This window comes from Pseudophryne corroboree, chromosome 10, assembly GCF_028390025.1.
Source record: "Pseudophryne corroboree isolate aPseCor3 chromosome 10, aPseCor3.hap2, whole genome shotgun sequence".
Classification (NCBI taxonomy): Eukaryota; Metazoa; Chordata; class Amphibia; order Anura; family Myobatrachidae; genus Pseudophryne; species Pseudophryne corroboree.
The window spans coordinates 206543671-206562595 of NC_086453.1; the positions used below are offsets into that span (position 1 = coordinate 206543671).

The 18925-nt window shown below is 45.8% G+C and overlaps 1 protein-coding gene across 5 annotated transcripts in view; it reads right to left on the reverse strand.

Annotated features, from left to right (window-relative positions):
* The window catches only part of NADK (NAD kinase), a 171656-nt gene that overhangs the window by 111220 nt on the left and 41511 nt on the right, over positions 1-18925 (reverse strand). For all 5 annotated transcript variants that reach the window (XM_063943045.1, XM_063943043.1, XM_063943044.1 and 2 more), the window contains exon 3: positions 3388-3471. In XM_063943045.1, the coding sequence (XP_063799115.1) occupies positions 3388-3471 (84 nt within the window). The remainder of the gene's footprint in view (positions 1-3387; positions 3472-18925) is intronic.

Here is an 18925-nt window from a genome sequence, read left to right on the forward strand (position 1 = left end):
GGTCATCTCCACATTGGACAACTGTAACCTTTGTTTATCTGGCTTCCCTGACAACTAGCCGTCTCCACTCCAATCTGTCCTCCATGCTGCCAACTGATGTTCCTCTCCAAACGTACTACGGCTGCCTGCCTTCTCTTCCAAGCCCTATACCGGCTCCCCTTCAGAAACCAATTTTAGCTTCTCATACTCACTTACAAAGCCCTCACATCTCTGACCTTATCGCCCTTCATACTCCCGCCCACCCATTTCGCTCCAAAATTGAATGCTGCCTCTCCTTCCTCCTGATTACCTCCACACAATCCCTGCTCCAAGATTTTGGACGTGCTGCTCCCTATCTCTGGAATTTTCTACCTTTGCCCATCAGACTCTCAACCTCTCTACAAAACTTCAAATGGGCTCTCAAGAATCACTTCTTCACCAAACCCAGCTGTCTCTCCTCCTAACCCTCTGTTCCATGCTGTCTACCCCATCTGTGTCAGCCATGTCTGCCTACCCCTCCCCTCGTGTTTTTCCTTCTCTTAAGTTGACTATCTTCTACTCCATACTCCCTATAATGGTACCTGACCCTTGGTTTCTGCCACCCTTATGCTTATTTCAGAAACCGCTGATGCAGCTATTTATATACTAAGTACAGATGTAGCCACGCTCATCGTGGCTACATCAGCGCCGAACAAGCCTACCCGGCACACCTAAGACACGCGCGAGCCCTAGACGTGCATGCGCGAACCCCAGACGTGCATGCGGCAAGATGTAGCCATGATGAGCATGGCTACATCTGCACTTGTCCTACACTGTCTTGTACTATAAGTCACTGTTTTCTTGTTTTGCTGATTTGTTTATGTCCGTTGTTAGGTGGCTCGGGAACCTTGTGGCACCATATAAATCAAGGATATAAATAAAGCATATACTGAAGTAACACATGAAAGGTAAACTTCACTTGACAGCCACAATCCTCATGATGCAGACAACCCATCTTCAGTCTCCTAGCCAACCATGCACTTGACCCAGTTGGAATGGCCACCACTCTTCCAGTCATTATACCAGCACTGTAGGACTTCTCTACTAGATATCTGCAGTCACAGTCAGAAATATAACAATCCTCTATTATCCTCCTTTAGTAGTGGTGGGTGATCACACCTAGACAGCACAGCATGCACCTGCACACTTTGCTATCTAGCTAGAACCAGGACTGTGACTGCAGAGAAATCCTTTTTTGACACAAAGCGTAGAAAGCCTGAAATAATCTATAACAAATATAAAGACCCAAGGGAAAAAGTATCAATAATAGTACAGCATCCTAGTGCATAATATCATAATATCAGTCCTACCCAGCACCTAACCAGAGCAGGAAAAAGTTTATACAGGTTGAGTATCCCATATCCAAATATTCCGAAATACAGACTTTTTTTTGAGTGAGAGTGAGATAGTGAAATCTTTGTTTTTTGATGGCTCAATGTACACAAACTTTGTTTAATACACAAAGTTATTAATAATATTGTATTAAATAACCTTCAGGCTGTGTATATAAGGTGTATATGAAACATAAATGAATTGTGTGAATGTACACACACTTTGTTTAATGCACAGTTATAAAAAATATTGGCTAAAAATTACCTTCAGGCTGTGTGTATAAGGTGTATATGTAACAAATGCATTTTGTGCTTAGATTTAGGTCCCATCACCATGATATCTCATTATGGTATGCAATTATTCCAAAATACGGAAATATCCGATATCCAAAATACCTCTGGTCCCAAGCATTTTGGATAAGGGATACTCAACCTGTATAAGAAAATAACACAATGAGAAAAATGAAGAAATTGGATACAGATATACCCATACTCATCCAGCCTGCGGCTCGGCCGCACACGTGGCAAAGTGAGCGTGCGACTTAGTACACTGAGTTGCGGATTAGTACGCCGCCAATATATTCCTATGGGCATGTGTACTTAGACACATGGGCACACTTACCCAGGGCCGCAACTAGGGGGGGGCTAGGGGGGCACGTGCCCCAGGCGCCGGATTTGAGAGGGCGATGAGACGACTCCTTCATTCCACCCGCCGTAGCTTTCACTCACTTTGACCGCCGCGGCTTCCGCCCGGCTCCCTTTCACCCGCCGCGACTTCCGCCCGGCTCCCTTTCACCCGCCGCGACTTCCGCCCGGCTCCCTTCCTCCTGCTGCGGCTTCCGCCCGACTTCCTTTACACCCACTGCGTCTTCCGCCAGTGTCCTCCACCTGACGCAGCTTCCGCCTGGCTCCCTTCCACCCGCTGCGGCTTCCGCCCGGCTCCCTTCCACCTACTGCGGCTTCCACCAGCTGCTCCTGCTCCCCCTTTCTGACGCTGGACTTGGGGTCCGACCTCTGAACGGGATCTGTGGATCTCCCCTTGGCAGGCTCCTCTGACAGGGGAACTTTCGTGGCAGTCTCGACTCTCCAGCAGCCCTGAACAGTGCACACAGCCCTCCCCCATGCCTGGGAACAGGGGGAGGGACACAGTGCAGCAGCGTTGACTCTGAACGAGGGGGAACTGTGACAGAGAGAAGAGATTTACGAGGTATGTTTCTCTGCCTGGCAGACAGCTCCCCCTCTGCAACGTGTGTGTGTGTGTCAGTGTGCACCTGGTCCCTATACAGTGTGTGTGTGTGTGTGTGTGTGTGTGTGTGTGTGTGTGTGTGTGTGTGTGTGTGTGTGTGTGTATGCATCTGGTCCCTAGACAGTGTGTGTTTGTCAGTGTGCATCTGGTCCATATACAGTGTGTGTGTGTGTGTGTGTGTGTGTGTGTGTGTGTGTGTGTGTGTGTGTGTCAATGTGCATCTGGTCCCTATACCGTGTGTGTGTCAAAGTGTTCATATACAATCTTTTTTTGTGTCAGTGTGCTCCTGGTCTGTGTGTGGGTAACAGTGTTCCCCTGGGACCTGCACCATATGTGTGTCAGTGTGCCCCCTATACAATCTATGTAATGTGTATACGTGGCTTCTCTGTGCTGTAATGTGCTTAAGTGTCTCCTCGGCGGTGTAATGTGTATAAGCTGTTGTACTGTGGTGTAACATTTATAAGCGGCTGTACTGTGGTGTAACATGTACAAGTAGATCCTCTGTGGTGTACCGTGTGGGATTATATATAATTGCATTTTAAGTATAATTATTTTCTTGTCCTTTTTTGTGTGTGTGGGGGGGGGGGGGGGGGAGGGGCGCAAATTTGCTGTCTTGCCCCGGGTGAGAGCAATCCTAGTTTCGGCCCTGACTTACCACGCCTGGATTGCCGCAAATATGGCAAGCTGCAGTCTGGATGAGCGTTGGCTACAGCTGTACAGATCATAGCAGTAAGAGCGGAATGATAGTGCTACTCAGCAATACCAAGGATCCCGTGCGGGTACAGTACTCACATGATCGTTTTCGGATTCTGCAGCATACAGGCTTTTGGTCCGAACGTGGTTACTGGGCATGGTCCATGCATGGATCTTGTTCTCCTGTGGGAAAGAAAAAAAAGACTCAAAATCAAGGAGTACTTTGCATGAGGAATCCATAGAAAAATGTATCCAAAGGAAAGACGACTGGATTTTACCATAGCATTCATCTAGTATTTGCAGTTTGAGGCTTCCAGTTACCATTCTGAGCTACATAAATGATTACTCAACTAAGCTGTGCCTCCAGATAACCTAGGATTACAATGTCATATATATATATATATATATATATATATATATATATTGTATACTTGCCACTGTAACAGGGCATGACCACCTCCCCCTCTCCTCAATAGGAGGGACCGGTCTTTTAAACGAAATGAGGCCCATGTGTATTATGTACACATAATTAAACAGGACATGTGTGTTACATTACTATGACCACTGGAACTTTGATGGGTAACTTCTATAGCTCACAGAATGGCTTTTGCCATTGGGTGCGGCTGACATCCTCAGAACATGAACATGATGCTAATGACAGTGCTAAATATAGGCCAAATAGAATCATATTACATTCAAACCATACATTAGGGTAATTTACATATTAATATGACAAAGACCATCTTTGTCTCAAACTGTAGAAAAAGGAAACAATTTATAAAAAAAGAGAAAAAATGTTAAACTGGGGAATAATCTTCTATGTCCTGGTTGCTACAGAAACCATCAGCAGTAAGAGAACTGTAATAAAAGAATGAGACATCTACAGTATAAACCAGCACTATACTATATATTACAGTATTACAGTAGGCATGAGACAAAGGCATAGACGTAGGAGTGCCACAGGGATTTGCAGAGTCATGCTTACTGTAATAAACCGTGCAACCTCATTATTAACCATTTACAGATGGAAGGAACAAACGCATTAACATAAATCAACTAATGTTACAGGAAGAAAAAGAGGAACATAAGCCCACAAACATTGGGTAAACATGTACTGAGCTCATCTATATTCCACAGAACCCAAATAACAAAAAGGTATTTGTTAAAGGGAAAATGATACAATCTGAAAAGGATATTGTGACATTGACAAATATGTAGTTACAAGGCTTCACACACAGACTATCCAGGAGAAGTATGCATCTGACTGCTATATGGGGGCCACAGGATCGGTATGGGATGCCGGCGCACGGGATGCTGAATGTCAGTATACCAACATCAGCATCCCGTGCGCCGGCATGCCGGCAGGGGGGCTTGCCACAGGTTCTATTCTCCCTCTGTGGGTGTTGTGGATACCCACAGAGGTGGAATTACCTACTTCGCCGGTATAGTACCCTTGTCGGAATCCCAGCGTCGGTATTGAGACAGCCGGGATTCCGACGGGCGGTATTTTAACTGCACACTACTTAGTGTGACAGGGTCAAACTATGCAACTGGAAATATGCTATACATATGGGAGGAACAAATACCTTAAGACATTTCCCCCACCTCAAATATATTGTATAATATATATTTGCTGCATTTCTATGCGTTTGGGAATTTCCTTCTGATATATTATTACAACGTCAGATATTTGGGAATGTTACCAGTCACCCCTGTATGTGGCAACTTGCACTTTAGTTCACGGATTCTTTCACAAACCTGTGTCTGGTAATCGCTCCCAATAACTTTATTTATTCCCTAAAACCCTTGCAAGGGTAAACAAATGTAAAAAAAAAAATATATATATATATATATATATATATATATATATTTATTTTGAGGGAAGCAATTCTATTTTGTTTTGTTTTTGCTCCAAACAGTAAGGAAACATCGGAACATGTGATGATATCAATGTTGCAAATGTTACAATCATTTCTAGGGACACTGCTGCAGTGTATCAACACTCATCATTCCGAGGTCTGTCCGGATGTAAATTGGCACTCTCCATGAGAACAAGTTACTGAACGCTGTTATAATAGAATTCCTGCATATAAAAAAGCAAGTAAAGCCACTATTTATTACAGATACAGGGCCTGATTCAGAGGGGTGTTCTAATGCTGCTGCAGCAACGGCGAAATTATGCAAATGCTGCAGCCGCCTAGAAATTATTTATTTATTTATTACCAGTTATTTATATAGCGCACACATATTCCGCAGCGCTTTACAGAGAATATTTGCCCATTCACATCAGTCCCTGCTCCAGTGGAGCTTACAATCTATATTCCCTACCACATGTACACACAGACACATTCAATCTAGGGTTAATTTTGTTGGGAGCCAATTAACCTGCCAGTATATTTTTGGGATTGTGGGAGGAAACCGGAGTACCCGGAGGAAACCCACGCAAGTACGGGGAGAATATACAAACTCCACACAGTTAGGGCCATGGTGGGAATCGAACCCATGACCTCAGTGCTGTGAGGCAGTAATGCTAACCATTACATCATCCGTACTGCCCTAGAAATTAATTGGGATGTCCACCGGTGGCTTTGCGAGTCCCAGCTGCTGTATAAAAAGGCGCAGCGTTGGTTGAAGATCAGGGGATTATCGAATTTCTGAGAGCCGTACAGTCACACAGCATGGCTACATGAAGTTTAACTGCATAAGGATCATAGGCTTAAACATGCACAGAAAACTGTCCCTACATCTGCCCTGTCGCCACCGCTCCAAGTTACCTCCCTCAAATGGTCGCTTCAATCACTTTGCAAATAAATCCTTTTTGCTACCGCTGTTGCAGCACCATCGTGGCACATGTGCAGTGCAAATCACATGTACAGTTTGCACTGTCGGCCAATAATGCTCAACTGCACAAAATGAGGGGTTGCGTGCAACATTGAATCAGGGATCACAAAATGCATGCAGGGTAATGGGCCCTACACACTAGCAGATCTCATTAATGAACGAGAACTCGTTCATATCGTGCAGTGTGTAGACACCAACGATTAACGATGCGCGGCCCTGCGCTAGTCAATCGTTGGTGCCCCGTCGTCGCTTATGCATGCAGGCCAATATGGACAATCTCGTCCATATTAACATGTACTGCTATGGAGCCGGGTGATGGGGGGAGTGAAGAAACTTCACTCCCCCGTCACCTCCACTCTGCCGCCGGGTCACCCGTATCCGCCGTCAGGCAGCTCGGGGGCGAATCGCCTAGTGTGTAGGGCCCATAGGAGGGACTGCATTTGGTAAAGAAGTGAAAATGATGGCCATTTCCAGAGACAAAACTTTAAAAGCTGGCACTGTCCCATCCTTCTACCTAAAGCAATGGTTCCCAAACTGTGTGCCGTGGCACCCTGGGGTGCCTCAGGGCAATTGCAGGGGTGCCTTGAATTGGTGGTCCAGGAACAATTCAAATTATTTATGGTCAATGTAACAGTCAAACCAGTGCTTGTGCCTGTCAATCATAAAATATGTAGCCCAACAGAAGCAAATCTTATCTCTCACCACATAACTGACCCTAACAATGACATATAAACACAATTTACTTCATTTAATATCTCTTTTCAAAACTTCTCAATAAGAAACTTTTGGCCCAGGGGTGCCATGAAAAAAATTTCTGATACTCTAGGGCGCCGTGATTCAGAAAAGTTTGAGAACCTCTGACCTGGTGCCTAAATGGACATAAAAACATATTTCTTATATTAGATACATGCAAACACTGCAATATATTGGTGAAAGTTACATAAGTTAATCATTAACAATAAAATCAAACTTCTTATGTAGTCTTCATTAGTCAGCGTTAAATACAAGTGGAAGGCACCAAGATAACGTGTAACACATTGCATTATGCCTGGCTTAGGATTCTCAGCAAATCTCTAATTCGTCTGTGGAAATATATATTAAAGGAGAACAAGCTACTGACCGTTCTCTGAAACATAGAAACAAGCAGGCAAAACGGGAAGTAAAAAAATATTTGCAATTAAAGTATCTAAAATAAAAAAAACTGAGAAATCTTCATGTGTATTTACATTTGTACCCCATACAACACTACAGGGAATACAAACGGGATGCCGGCTGACACTATACCAACAGCGGTGTCCCGTCATTAGAGCATTGGAAAAAAAACCCCGTGTCTATATAGAAAATCACACCTTTCCCAAAAGCTGAGTGACCGTGATCAATTTCTTTTTAAACTACTATATACTGCCAGTTGCCAGGGTCTCCTCGCATTCAGTCACATATCAAAGAGATAAGACAAAGTGAAAAGTAAAGTTGGTTTGGAAGAAGCAAAATGGATCTCTGCAGTGGGCATGTGACACCAGTGAGGACATCTATAACACTATTGTGTGATCAGTTACCTGTGTGTGCAATATGTCATTATTTATTTGCTGGTATTGTTGATTAAGTTACTAAGCCATTTATTATTAGTGCAACAATGTAACACAAAAATAAACAAAAATAAGTATGTACGAGAGATGCACTGTGGAAGACAGACCAAGGAGAGAAGAACAAGATAAATGAATTGCTTTTAATTCCAACAAAAGTATTTTGTATGGGCATACAGACAAAGACTTATATTCAATTGAAGTCGGATCCATTCCGACATGCATTTGTCGGAATGGATCTGACAAGGGCTATTCAATGGCCATCTCAATTCGACTTTAAAAAAAGACATCGCTTGCTGGAGCCGGGTGGACGCTGCTGTGCCACATCCTCCTGCATATGCTGTGCTGTACCCGCTGCTCTCCCCCATCCCCCCCCCCCCTCTCCTCCTCTTGGCACCCTCATCTCAATCCGACTTTTTTTAAAGTCGGATTGAGATGTCGAAAACAGGACCAAAACCTGTCGGATTTGGCCCCGTTACCGACAGAAGCGCGCGGATCGGCAACTATTCCACCGATACACGTGCCAACAAGTCGAATTCCCCGACTTGTCGGATAAAAAAAACAGCCGGGGACTGAATAGGTCGGAACCCCTTCCGACCTGAAAATGTCGGAAACTGCCGTCTTTCCGACAAGACGGCAGTTTCGACTTCAATTGAATATACCCAAAAACCTATTTCTCTGAGTATCTGTATTTATCATCTGTCTGCCACACTGGTCTCATAGGGCGGGCTACATCCCTCCTTCTTTCGCCTGCATACCGGCATCTGTGATCAATATGATTCCGATAAGAGCTGTTCCTCATGTGTTTATGACCCACGAGTTGTATTGTGCATGCGAGCCCATAGAATTCTATGGGGACTGCAGCGAATAGCTCCGATATCTACTGTGGACCCTTTTTACTACATATGGCGAGCTATATGTATTGAGGTAACCCTCAGAGAACTGAAGTTTTGGAGATTACACCACATTTTTAACTCTGATACATCCGGCCCATATAATTACAGAGAAAAGTTCTACACACACTTATTGAAATTTCACATTTTGGTCATGTAAAGTTTGAAATTAAGATGAAACGCGTCAGTCCTTTTTCCACCTTTAATGTCCCCTTACAGCCAACAACATTCAAGTGACACACTAATATAAGGACAGTGTATAAAAGAATTCCAAAGCATTATATGCTCGGAGGCTACTTTATTAGGTAAACCTTTCTAGTACTAAGTAGGGCCGCTCATTACCCCCCAGAATAGACTGAATAACTTGTGGCATGGACTATAAAAGCTTTGGGGGCATATTCATCATGAATAAAATTGTGAAATGAGAAAATTTAGTTTTCAATTCTCATTCTTACATTTTACAACTTTTTTTAAATTCATCATGACTCCAACATAACATCATCGCTTCCAAAAAGCTGCTCCTTTTGCAAAGACAGCTTTTCGGAAAAGTGATAATTTTCACCTGCTGCGCCGTCTGAAGAATCTTTCCACCTGAGCATACTTAAAGCTGCGCATGAGAAGCACCCAATCAGGAAGGCAGTCCTGATAGATATATGATGAATGTTTATATAAGGGATAAGTAGTTCATAATGCAGGGGTTACACGTTTATAATGCAGAGCTTACAGACAGCACTGACATGACGGCTGATATGGTGACCCGGGGAGGAGATGGGGCCAAGTGGAGTAGGTTACAGTAAGCACAGCCAAAGGGAAGCAGTCACCGGCGGATTACTAGCGAGTGTGATGGGATGGCAGCATGGAGGATGAGCTATGCGGCACACAGCACAGCGGTGAGGAATCTGAATAGATCTGAAGACACTACACATGCTGTCACACAGCAGCTTCAGTACATGCGGGGAACTGAATGTCATCTCAGGATGGCCAACAGTTACACTATCAATTTCCAAAATAATGCATCTTAGGAGATTGATGAATCCCACAATTTCTACATCCTCATACTTTAGTATGGGGATGTTCGCCACCCTGACAGTTTTTCTAAACCTGTGGTGGTCATACTGGGACTTGTAGTTTCACAACAGATGGAGAGCCACAAATTGGCCGAACCTGGACTAAGCAACGTTTTTCCAGCCTTCAACTGTCCGGTTTTGGTAAGCCAGTGCCCAATGTGGTGACAGGAGTAGCATCTGGTGTAGAGGTCTACTGCTGTAGCGCAACCACTTCAACACACAATATGCTGTGCATTCAGGCATGCTCTTCTGCATACCACTGACGTAATGCATGGTAATATGAACGGGTATGGGTCGTTGGGTCGACAGTCATTAGGTCGACCACTATTGGTTGACATGCATAAGATCGACAGGGTTATTAGGTCAACATGTACTAGGTCGGCATGAAGTTTTTTTACATTTTGGTGTCGTTTTCTTCATAAAGTTACGGGGAACACCAATTAGTGCACAGTGTTCGCTCGCCATGCTTCGGACAAGGTTACCGTTCCCATTTGTAGTCCATGTGGATCGTAAAGTATGAAAAAGTCCAAAAATGTTTAAAAATGTGAAAAACTCATGTCAACCTTTTCAACTGTCGACCTAGTACATGTCGACCTAATGACCGTATCCCATATGAACGGTCTTCTTCCGGCCAGCTTGAATCACTCTGGCCAATCTTCTCATTAACAAAGCAGCAGAACGGATGCTCAGTGGGTGTCTTGTTATGAGAACTATTCTATGTAACCTCTTGAGACAATTCCAGCAGATCAGCAATTTCTGAGACATTTAAACCACTCCATCATAGACCAACAGCCATTCTCACTTAGATCACATTTGGTCACCATTCTGGTGTCTGCTCTTCATGTGATTATTAAGTTGCTGTCAAATGATTGGCTAAATAAAAATTTGCATCAAACAAGTGTACCTAATAAAGTGCATGTAACACAGGGTGTAATTCAGACCTGATCGTAGCAGCAAATTTTTTAGCAGTTGGGTAAAACCATGTGCACTGCAGGGTGGGCAGATATAACATGTGCAGAGAGAGTTACATTTGGGTGGGATGTGGTCAAACTGAAATCTAGGAGGGACATTTACTAAGCAGTGAAGTGAGCCAGTGGAAAAGTGCCTATGGCAACCAATCACCACTGAAGTAACATCTATAATTTGCATAATATAAAATTATACAGAGCTGCTGATTGGTTGATGGGGCAACTTCTCCACTGGCTCACTTCTCCGCTCTGATCACTGCTTAGTAAATGTCCCCCTAAATTGCAGTGTAAAAATAGAATTTTAATTACCTACCGGTAATTCCTTTTCTCGTAGTCCGTAGGGGATACTGGGAATCCATTTAGTACCATGGGGTATAGACGGGTGCATGCGCAGTTCAGGTCTGATCACTGCTGTGCAAAAACGCACAGCACCGACCAGGTCTGAATTAGTCCCTAAGTACCTAGATTAGGGACTTCGGGGGTAATTCAGGCCTTGATCGTAGCAGCAAATTTGTTAGCAGTTGGGCAAAACCTTGTGCACTGCAGGTGGGGTAGATATAACATTTGCAGAGAGAGTTAGATTTGGGTGGGTTATATTGTTTCTGTGCAGAATAAATACTGGCTGCTTTATTTTACACTGCAATTACACCACACCGAAATCTAACTCTCTCTGCACGTTATATCTGCCCCCCCCCGCAGTGCACATGGTTTTGCCCAACTGCTAACAAATTTGCTGCCATGATCAAGTCTGAATTACCCCCTTAGTACACTAATAAGTCGCTCCGCCCCGCTATGACCCCCTGGTACCGCTGAGGTCATATGGAGTCTCTCCGGAGGAGCTGCGCGTCCCTGTTATTCAGTGTCTGTGTCAGCTGCAGTAGGGAAAATGACGCTTGTGAGCTGCTGGATCCGCTCATAGTGAAGCCCCGACCCTTCAATGGCGCGCGGTCTTCCAAATCTTCTTTATACTGGCTGTGTGTGTCTATGTGCATACAATGGAGTACACCTCCTTTTATGGCTGTCGTGCCAGTCTGGGTACTGTGTACACTGTAGTGTACACAGTCAGGTGACTCCGTCCGCCCCATTTAGAAGCCGTGCGTCTCCATACCCTCATGCTGCCATAATGGCCGGCGACCCGCTAACCGCGACACCAGCTTAGCACTCACCACTCTTCATTCTTCTGGCTCTGTTAGGGGTGGCGGCGTGCTGCGTGAATATACGCTTGCCGTGGTGGGGCTTGCTAATATTTCCCTCAGGAGCTAGCGTCCTGTCAGCGGGGAACGAGACCATTAACCCTGAGAGAGGTTGGGCTGTCCCCCCCCTAAATCCCATGAAGCAGGCAGGCTGGTGCCATCCAGTCCTGCCTGAAAATAAACTCAGAAAATAAATGCAGAAAACTCTTCAGGAGCTTCCAGAGACGTGACCGGCTCCTCCGGGCACATTTTCTAAACTGAGTCTGGTAGGAGGGGCATAGAGGGAGGAGCCAGAACACATAAGCAAACTTCTATAGCGCCCATGGCTCCTAGTGGACCCGTCTATACCCCATGGTACTAAATGGATTCCTAGCATCCCCTAGGACGTAAGAGAAAATAAAGCAGGCAGGATTTACTCTGCACAGAAACAAAATTACCCACCCAAATCTATCTCTCTCTGCAAATGTTATATCTGCCACATCTGCAGTGCACATGGTTTAGCCCAACTGAACACTACCACCTGTAAATGGGGAAAAGATGACACAACAGAGACATTGCCAAAATCAGGACTTCTCTCCAAAGCTGATAACGTGCCGAGGAAAAACCTCACCAGAAAGGCTAGTAAGAGACCTACGGCAACATTAAAGGAGCTACCTGAATTTCTGTCAGGAGCTGGTCACTACTAGGGAAGTTTCTCTTCCGTGCAGCTACAAACACTATGTATCTGAGTGGTCACATCCTGTGCGGCAAGGTCAGATAAGGCACTTGCTGGTGTGGTCGCATCTGATGTGACCATGCCAGGCAAGTGGTTAAGAGTATAATGTAGAAGCGGATAAGTGACAGAAATATTACCTATGGCACAAGAAAGATGGCATTCCACATATTTTATACAAAGACGCCCGAAGCAGCAACACTGTTTAAACGATACATTCCCAACAAATGGAGCACTACTAAAACAAAATAAAAATAATAAAAAAAACAAATATACTGAATGTATGCACAGGCTGTGTCACTGATCCAGATATATAACAAAACAATTTACAGTTCCTATAAAAAGTCTGTTTGTACAATTTTTAGATTCCCCCTCCAAACACAAATAGTGTGTTTGTATTATGTGTTTTTTGTTATTTCTTACTATTGATATGTTTTGTTGCTTGAGACTCTGCATAGGCACTGCTGCCGTGGATTACATCACTAGAGCAATTTAGTGAGAACTTTAGTTATTTGCACAGTTACTCTCTCAGTCATATGGCGAAAGAATTAACTTAGATCACATGTGACTGAATGTAGACTGAGAGGCATGGGCTAAAAGATTCCTAATGACATGTATGGACTATAGGGGGTTATTCAGGTTGGATAGCAAACCAAAAAAGTAAGAAATTGGGCAAATCCATGTAGCACTGCAGATACGGCAGATCTAACGAGCAGAGAGAGTTATGGGCCCCACACACTGGGCGATAATACTGAAAGATATAAGCGATCTCATTCATTAATGAACGAGATACCGTTCATATCTTTGAGTGTGGAGGCACCAGCGATGAACGATGCGTGGCCCCGCGCTCGTTCATCACTGGTGCCCCGTCGCTTGTGCATGCAGGCCAATATGGACGATCTCGTCCATATTTGCCTGCACTGCTATGGAGCCAGGTGACGGGGGAGTGAAGGAACTTCACTCCCCCTCGTCACTGCCGCCCCCCCCCCCCGCGTCGCCCGTATCCGCCATCGGGCAGCTCGGCGGCGGATCGCACAATGTGTAGGGCACATTAGATGTGGGTGGGTTATTTTGTTTCTGTGCAGGGTAAATACTGGCTGCTTTATTTTTACACTGCAATTTAGATTTCAGTTTGAACACACCCCACCCAAATCTCAAGGGCCCTACACACTGGTCGACATTTTAGAAAGATATGAAAGATACCAGTCAAAAATTAACGAGATATCATTCAGTATGGAGGTACAGACGATGAACGATGCGCGTCCCCGCAGTCTATCATCGTTAATCATTGCAAGCCAATTTGGACGATATTGATGTTTGCAATGTCAAATCATTCATACAAATCGTTCAGTGTGTATGCAAAAAAATAAGAATTTACTTACCGATAATTCTATTTCTCATAGTCCGTAGTGGATGCTGGGGACTCCGAAAGGACCATGGGAATAGCGGCTCCGCAGGAGACTGGGCACAAAAGTAAAAGCTTTAGGACTACCTGGTGTGCACTGGCTCCTCCCCCTATGACCCTCCTCCAAGCCTCAGTTAGGATACTGTGCCCGGACGAGCGTACACAATAAGGAAGGATTTTGAATCCCGGGTAAGACTCATACCAGCCACACCAATCACACCGTACAACTTGTGATTTGAACCCAGTTAACAGCATGATAACAGAGGAGCCTCTGAAAAGATGGCTCACAACAATAATAACCCGATTTTTGTAACAATAACTATGTACAAGTATTGCAGACAATCCGCACTTGGGATGGGCGCCCAGCATCCACTACGGACTACGAGAAATAGAATTATCGGTAAGTAAATTCTTATTTTCTCTAACGTCCTAAGTGGATGCTGGGGACTCCGAAAGGACCATGGGGATTATACCAAAGCTCCCAAACGGGCGGGAGAGTGCGGATGACTCTGCAGCACCGAATGAGAGAACTCCAGGTCCTCCTCAGCCAGGGTATCAAATTTGTAGAATTTTGCAAACGTATTTGCCCCTGACCAAGTAGCTGCTCGGCAAAGTTGTAAAGCCGAGACCCCTCGGGCAGCCGCCCAAGATGAGCCCACTCTCCGTGTGGAATGGGCTTTTACAGATTTTGGCTGTGGCAGGCCTGCCACAGAACGTGCAAGCTGAATTGTACTACAAATCCAACGAGCAATAGTCTGCTTAGAAGCAGGAACACCCAGCTTGTTGGGTGCATACAGGATAAACAGCGAGTCAGATTTTCTGACTCCAGCCGTCCTGGAAACATATATTTTCAGGGCCCTGACTACGTCCAGCAACTTGGAATCCTCCAAGTCCCTAGTAGCCGCAGGCACCACAATAGGCTGGTTTAAGTGAAATGCTGAAACCACCTTAGGGAGAAATTGAGGACGAGTCCTCAATTCTGCCCTGTCCATATGAAAAATTAGGTAAGGGCTTTTATAGGATAAAGCCGCCAATTCTGATACACGCCTGGCTGAAGCCAGGGCTAACAGCATTACCACTTTCCATGTGAGATATTTTAAGTCCACAGTGGTGAGTGGTTCAAACCAATGTGATTTTAGGAATCCCAAAACTACATTGAGATCCCAAGGTGCCACTGGAAGCACAAAAGGAGGCTGTATATGCAGTACCCCCTTGACAAACGTCTGAACTTCAGGAACTGAAGCTAGTTCTTTTTGGAAGAATATTGACAGGGCCGAAATTTGAACCTTAATGGACCCTAATTTGAGGCCCATAGACAGTCCTGTTTGCAGGAAATGCAGGAATCGACCCAGTTGAAATTCCTCTGTAGGGGCCTTCCTGGCCTCACACCACGCAACATATTTACGCCAAATACGGTGATAATGTTGCACAGTTACATCCTTCCTGGCTTTGATCAGGGTAGGGATAACTTCATCCGGAATGCCTTTTTCCTTCAGGATCCGGCGTTCAACCGCCATGCCGTCAAACGCAGCCGCGGTAAGTCTTGGAACAGACAAGGTCCCTGCTGGAGCAGGTCCTTTCTTAGAGGTAGAGGCCACGGGTCTTCCGTGAGCATCTCTTGAATTTCCGGGTACCAAGTCCTTCTTGGCCAATCCGGAGCCACGAGTATAGTCTTTACACCTCTCCTTCTTATGATTCTCAGTACCTTGGGTATGAGAGGCAGAGGAGGGAACACATATACTGACTGGTACACCCACGGTGTTACCAGAGCGTCCACAGCTATTGCCTGAGGGTCCCTTGACCTGGCGCAATATCTGTCCAGTTTTTTGTTGAGGCGGGACGCCATCATGTCCACCCTTGGTTTTTCCCAACGGTTCACAATCATGTGGAAGACTTCTGGGTGAAGTCCCCACTCCCCCGGGTGAAGATCGTGTCTGCTGAGGAAGTCTGCTTCCCAGTTGTCCACTCCCGGAATGAACACTGCTGACAGTGCTATCACATGATTTTCCGCCCAGCGAAGAATCCTTGCAACTTCCGTCATTGCCCTCCTGCTTCTTGTGCCGCCCTGTCTGTTTACGTGGGCGACTGCCGTGATGTTGTCCGACTGGATCAACACCAGCTGACCCTGAAGCAGAGGCCTTGCCTGACTTAGGGCATTGTAAATGGCCCTTAGTTCCAGGATATTTATGTGAAGTGACGTTTCCATGCTTGACCACAAGCCCTGGAAATTTTTTCCCTGTGTGACTGCTCCCCAGCCTCTCAGGCTGGCATCCGTGGTCACCAGGACCCAATCCTGAATGCCGAATCTGCGGCCCTCTAGGAGATGAGCACTCTGTAACCACCACAGGAGAGACACCCTTGTCCTTGGAGACAGGGTTATCCGCTGATGCATTTGAAGATGCGATCCGGACCATTTGTCCAGCAGATCCCACTGAAAAGTTCTTGCGTGGAATCTGCCGAATGGAATCGCTTCGTAAGAAGCCACCATCTTTCCCAGGACCCTTGTGCATTGATGCACTGACACTTGGCCTGGTCTTAGGAGGTTCCTGACTAGGTCGGATAACTCCCTGGCTTTCTCCTCCGGGAGAAACACCTTTTTCTGTACTGTGTCCAGAATCATCCCTAGGAACAGCAGACGTGTCGTCGGAATCAGCTGCGATTTTGGAATATTTAGAATCCATCCGTGCTGTCGTAGTACTACTTGAGATAGTGCTACTCCGACCTCTAACTGTTCTCTGGACCTTGCCCTTATCAGGAGATCGTCCAAGTAAGGGATAATTAAGACGCCTTTTCTTCGAAGAAGAATCATCATTTCGGCCATTACCTTGGTAAAGACCCGGGGTGCCGTGGACAATCCAAACGGCAGCGTCTGAAACTGATAGTGACAGTTCTGTACCACAAACCTGAGGTACCCTTGGTGAGAAGGGCAAATTGGGACATGGAGGTAAGCATCCTTGATGTCCAGAGACACCATATAGTCCCCTTCTTCCAGGTTCGCTATCACTGCTCTGAGTGACTCCATCTTGAACTTGAACCTTTTTATGTAAGTGTTCAAGGATTTCAGATTTAAAATGGGTCTCACCGAGCCGTCAGGCTTCGGTACCACAAACAGCGTGGAATAATACCCCTTTCCCTGTTGTAGGAGGGGTACCTTGATTATCACCTGCTGGGAATACAGCTTGTGAATGGCTTCCAATACCGCCTCCCTGTCGGGGGGAGACGTTGGTAAAGCAGACTTCAGGAACCGGCGAGGGGGAGACGTCTCGAATTCCAATTTGTACCCCTGAGATACTACCTGCAGGATCCAGGGGTCCACTTGCGAGTGAGCCCACTGCGCGCTGAAATTCTTGAGACGGGCCCCCACCGTGCCTGAGTCCGCTTGTAAGGCCCCAGCGTCATGCTGAGGACTTGGCAGAAGCGGGGGAGGGCTTCTGTTCGTGGGAAGAGGCTGTCTGCTGCAGTCTTTTTCCCCTTCCTCTGCCCCGGGGCAGATATGAGTGGCCTTTTGCCCGCTTGCCCTTATGGGGACGAAAGGACTGAGCCTGAAAAGACGGTATCTTTTTCTGCTGAGAGGTGACCTGGGGTAAAAAGGTGGATTTCCCAGCCGTTGCCGTAGCCACCAGGTCCGATAGACCGACCCCAAATAACTCCTCCCCTCTATACGGCAATACTTCCATATGCCGTTTGGAATCCGCATCACCTGACCACTGTCGCGTCCATAACCCTCTTCTGGCAGAAATGGACATCGCACTTACTCTTGATGCCAGAGTGCAAATATCCCTCTGTGCATCTCGCATATATAGAAATGCATCCTTTAAATGCTCTATAGTCAATAATATATTGTCCCTGTCCAGGGTATCAATATTTTCAGTCAGGGAATCCGACCAAGCCACCCCAGCACTGCACATCCAGGCTGAGGCGATTGCTGGTCGCAGTATAATACCAGTATGTGTGTATATACTTTTTAGGATATTTTCCAGCTTCCTATCAGCTGGTTCCTTGAGGGCGGCCGTATCAGGAGACGGTAACGCCACTTGTTTTGATAAGCGTGTGAGCGCCTTATCTACCCTAGGGGGTGTTTCCCAACGTGCCCTAACCTCTGGCGGGAAAGGGTATAATGCCAATAATTTTTTAGAAATTAGCAGTTTTTTATCGGGGGAAACCCACGCTTCATCACACACCTCATTTAATTCATCTGATTCAGGAAAAACTACGGGTAGTTTTTTCACACCCCACATAATACCCTTTTTTGTGGTACTTGTAGTATCAGAAATGTTCAAAACCTCCTTCATTGCCGTGATCATGTAACGTGTGGCCCTACTGGAAAATACGTTTGTTTCCTCACCGTCGACACTGGAGTCAGTGTCCGTGTCAGTGTCTGTATCGACCTGAGGTAACGGGCGTTTTAGAGCCCCTGACGGTGTTTGAGACGCCTGTACAGGTATTAACTGATTTGCCGGCTGTCTCATGTCGTCAACAGTCTTTTGTAAAGTGCTGACACTATCACGTAATTCTTTCCATAAGACCATCCAGTCAGGTGTCGACTCCCTAGGGGGTGACATCACTAACACAGGCAATTGCTCCACCTCCACACCATTTTCCTCCTCATACATGTCGACACAACGTACCGACACACAGCACACACACACAGGGAATGCTCTGACAGAGGACAGGACCCCACTAGCCCTTTGGGGAGACAGAGGGAGAGTTTGCCAGCACACACCAGAGCGCTATATATATATATATATAGGGATAACCTTATATAAGTGTTTTTCCCTGATATAGCTGCTGTATATATTTATCTGCCAAATTAGTGCCCCCCCTCTCTTGTTTTACCCTGTTTCTGTAGTTCAGGACTGCAGGGGAGAGTCAGGGAGCCTTCCTCCAACGGAGCTGTGAGGAAAAAATGGCGCCAGTGTGCTGAGGAGATAGGCTCCGCCCCCTTCTCGGCGGCCTTTCTCCCGCTTTTTTATGG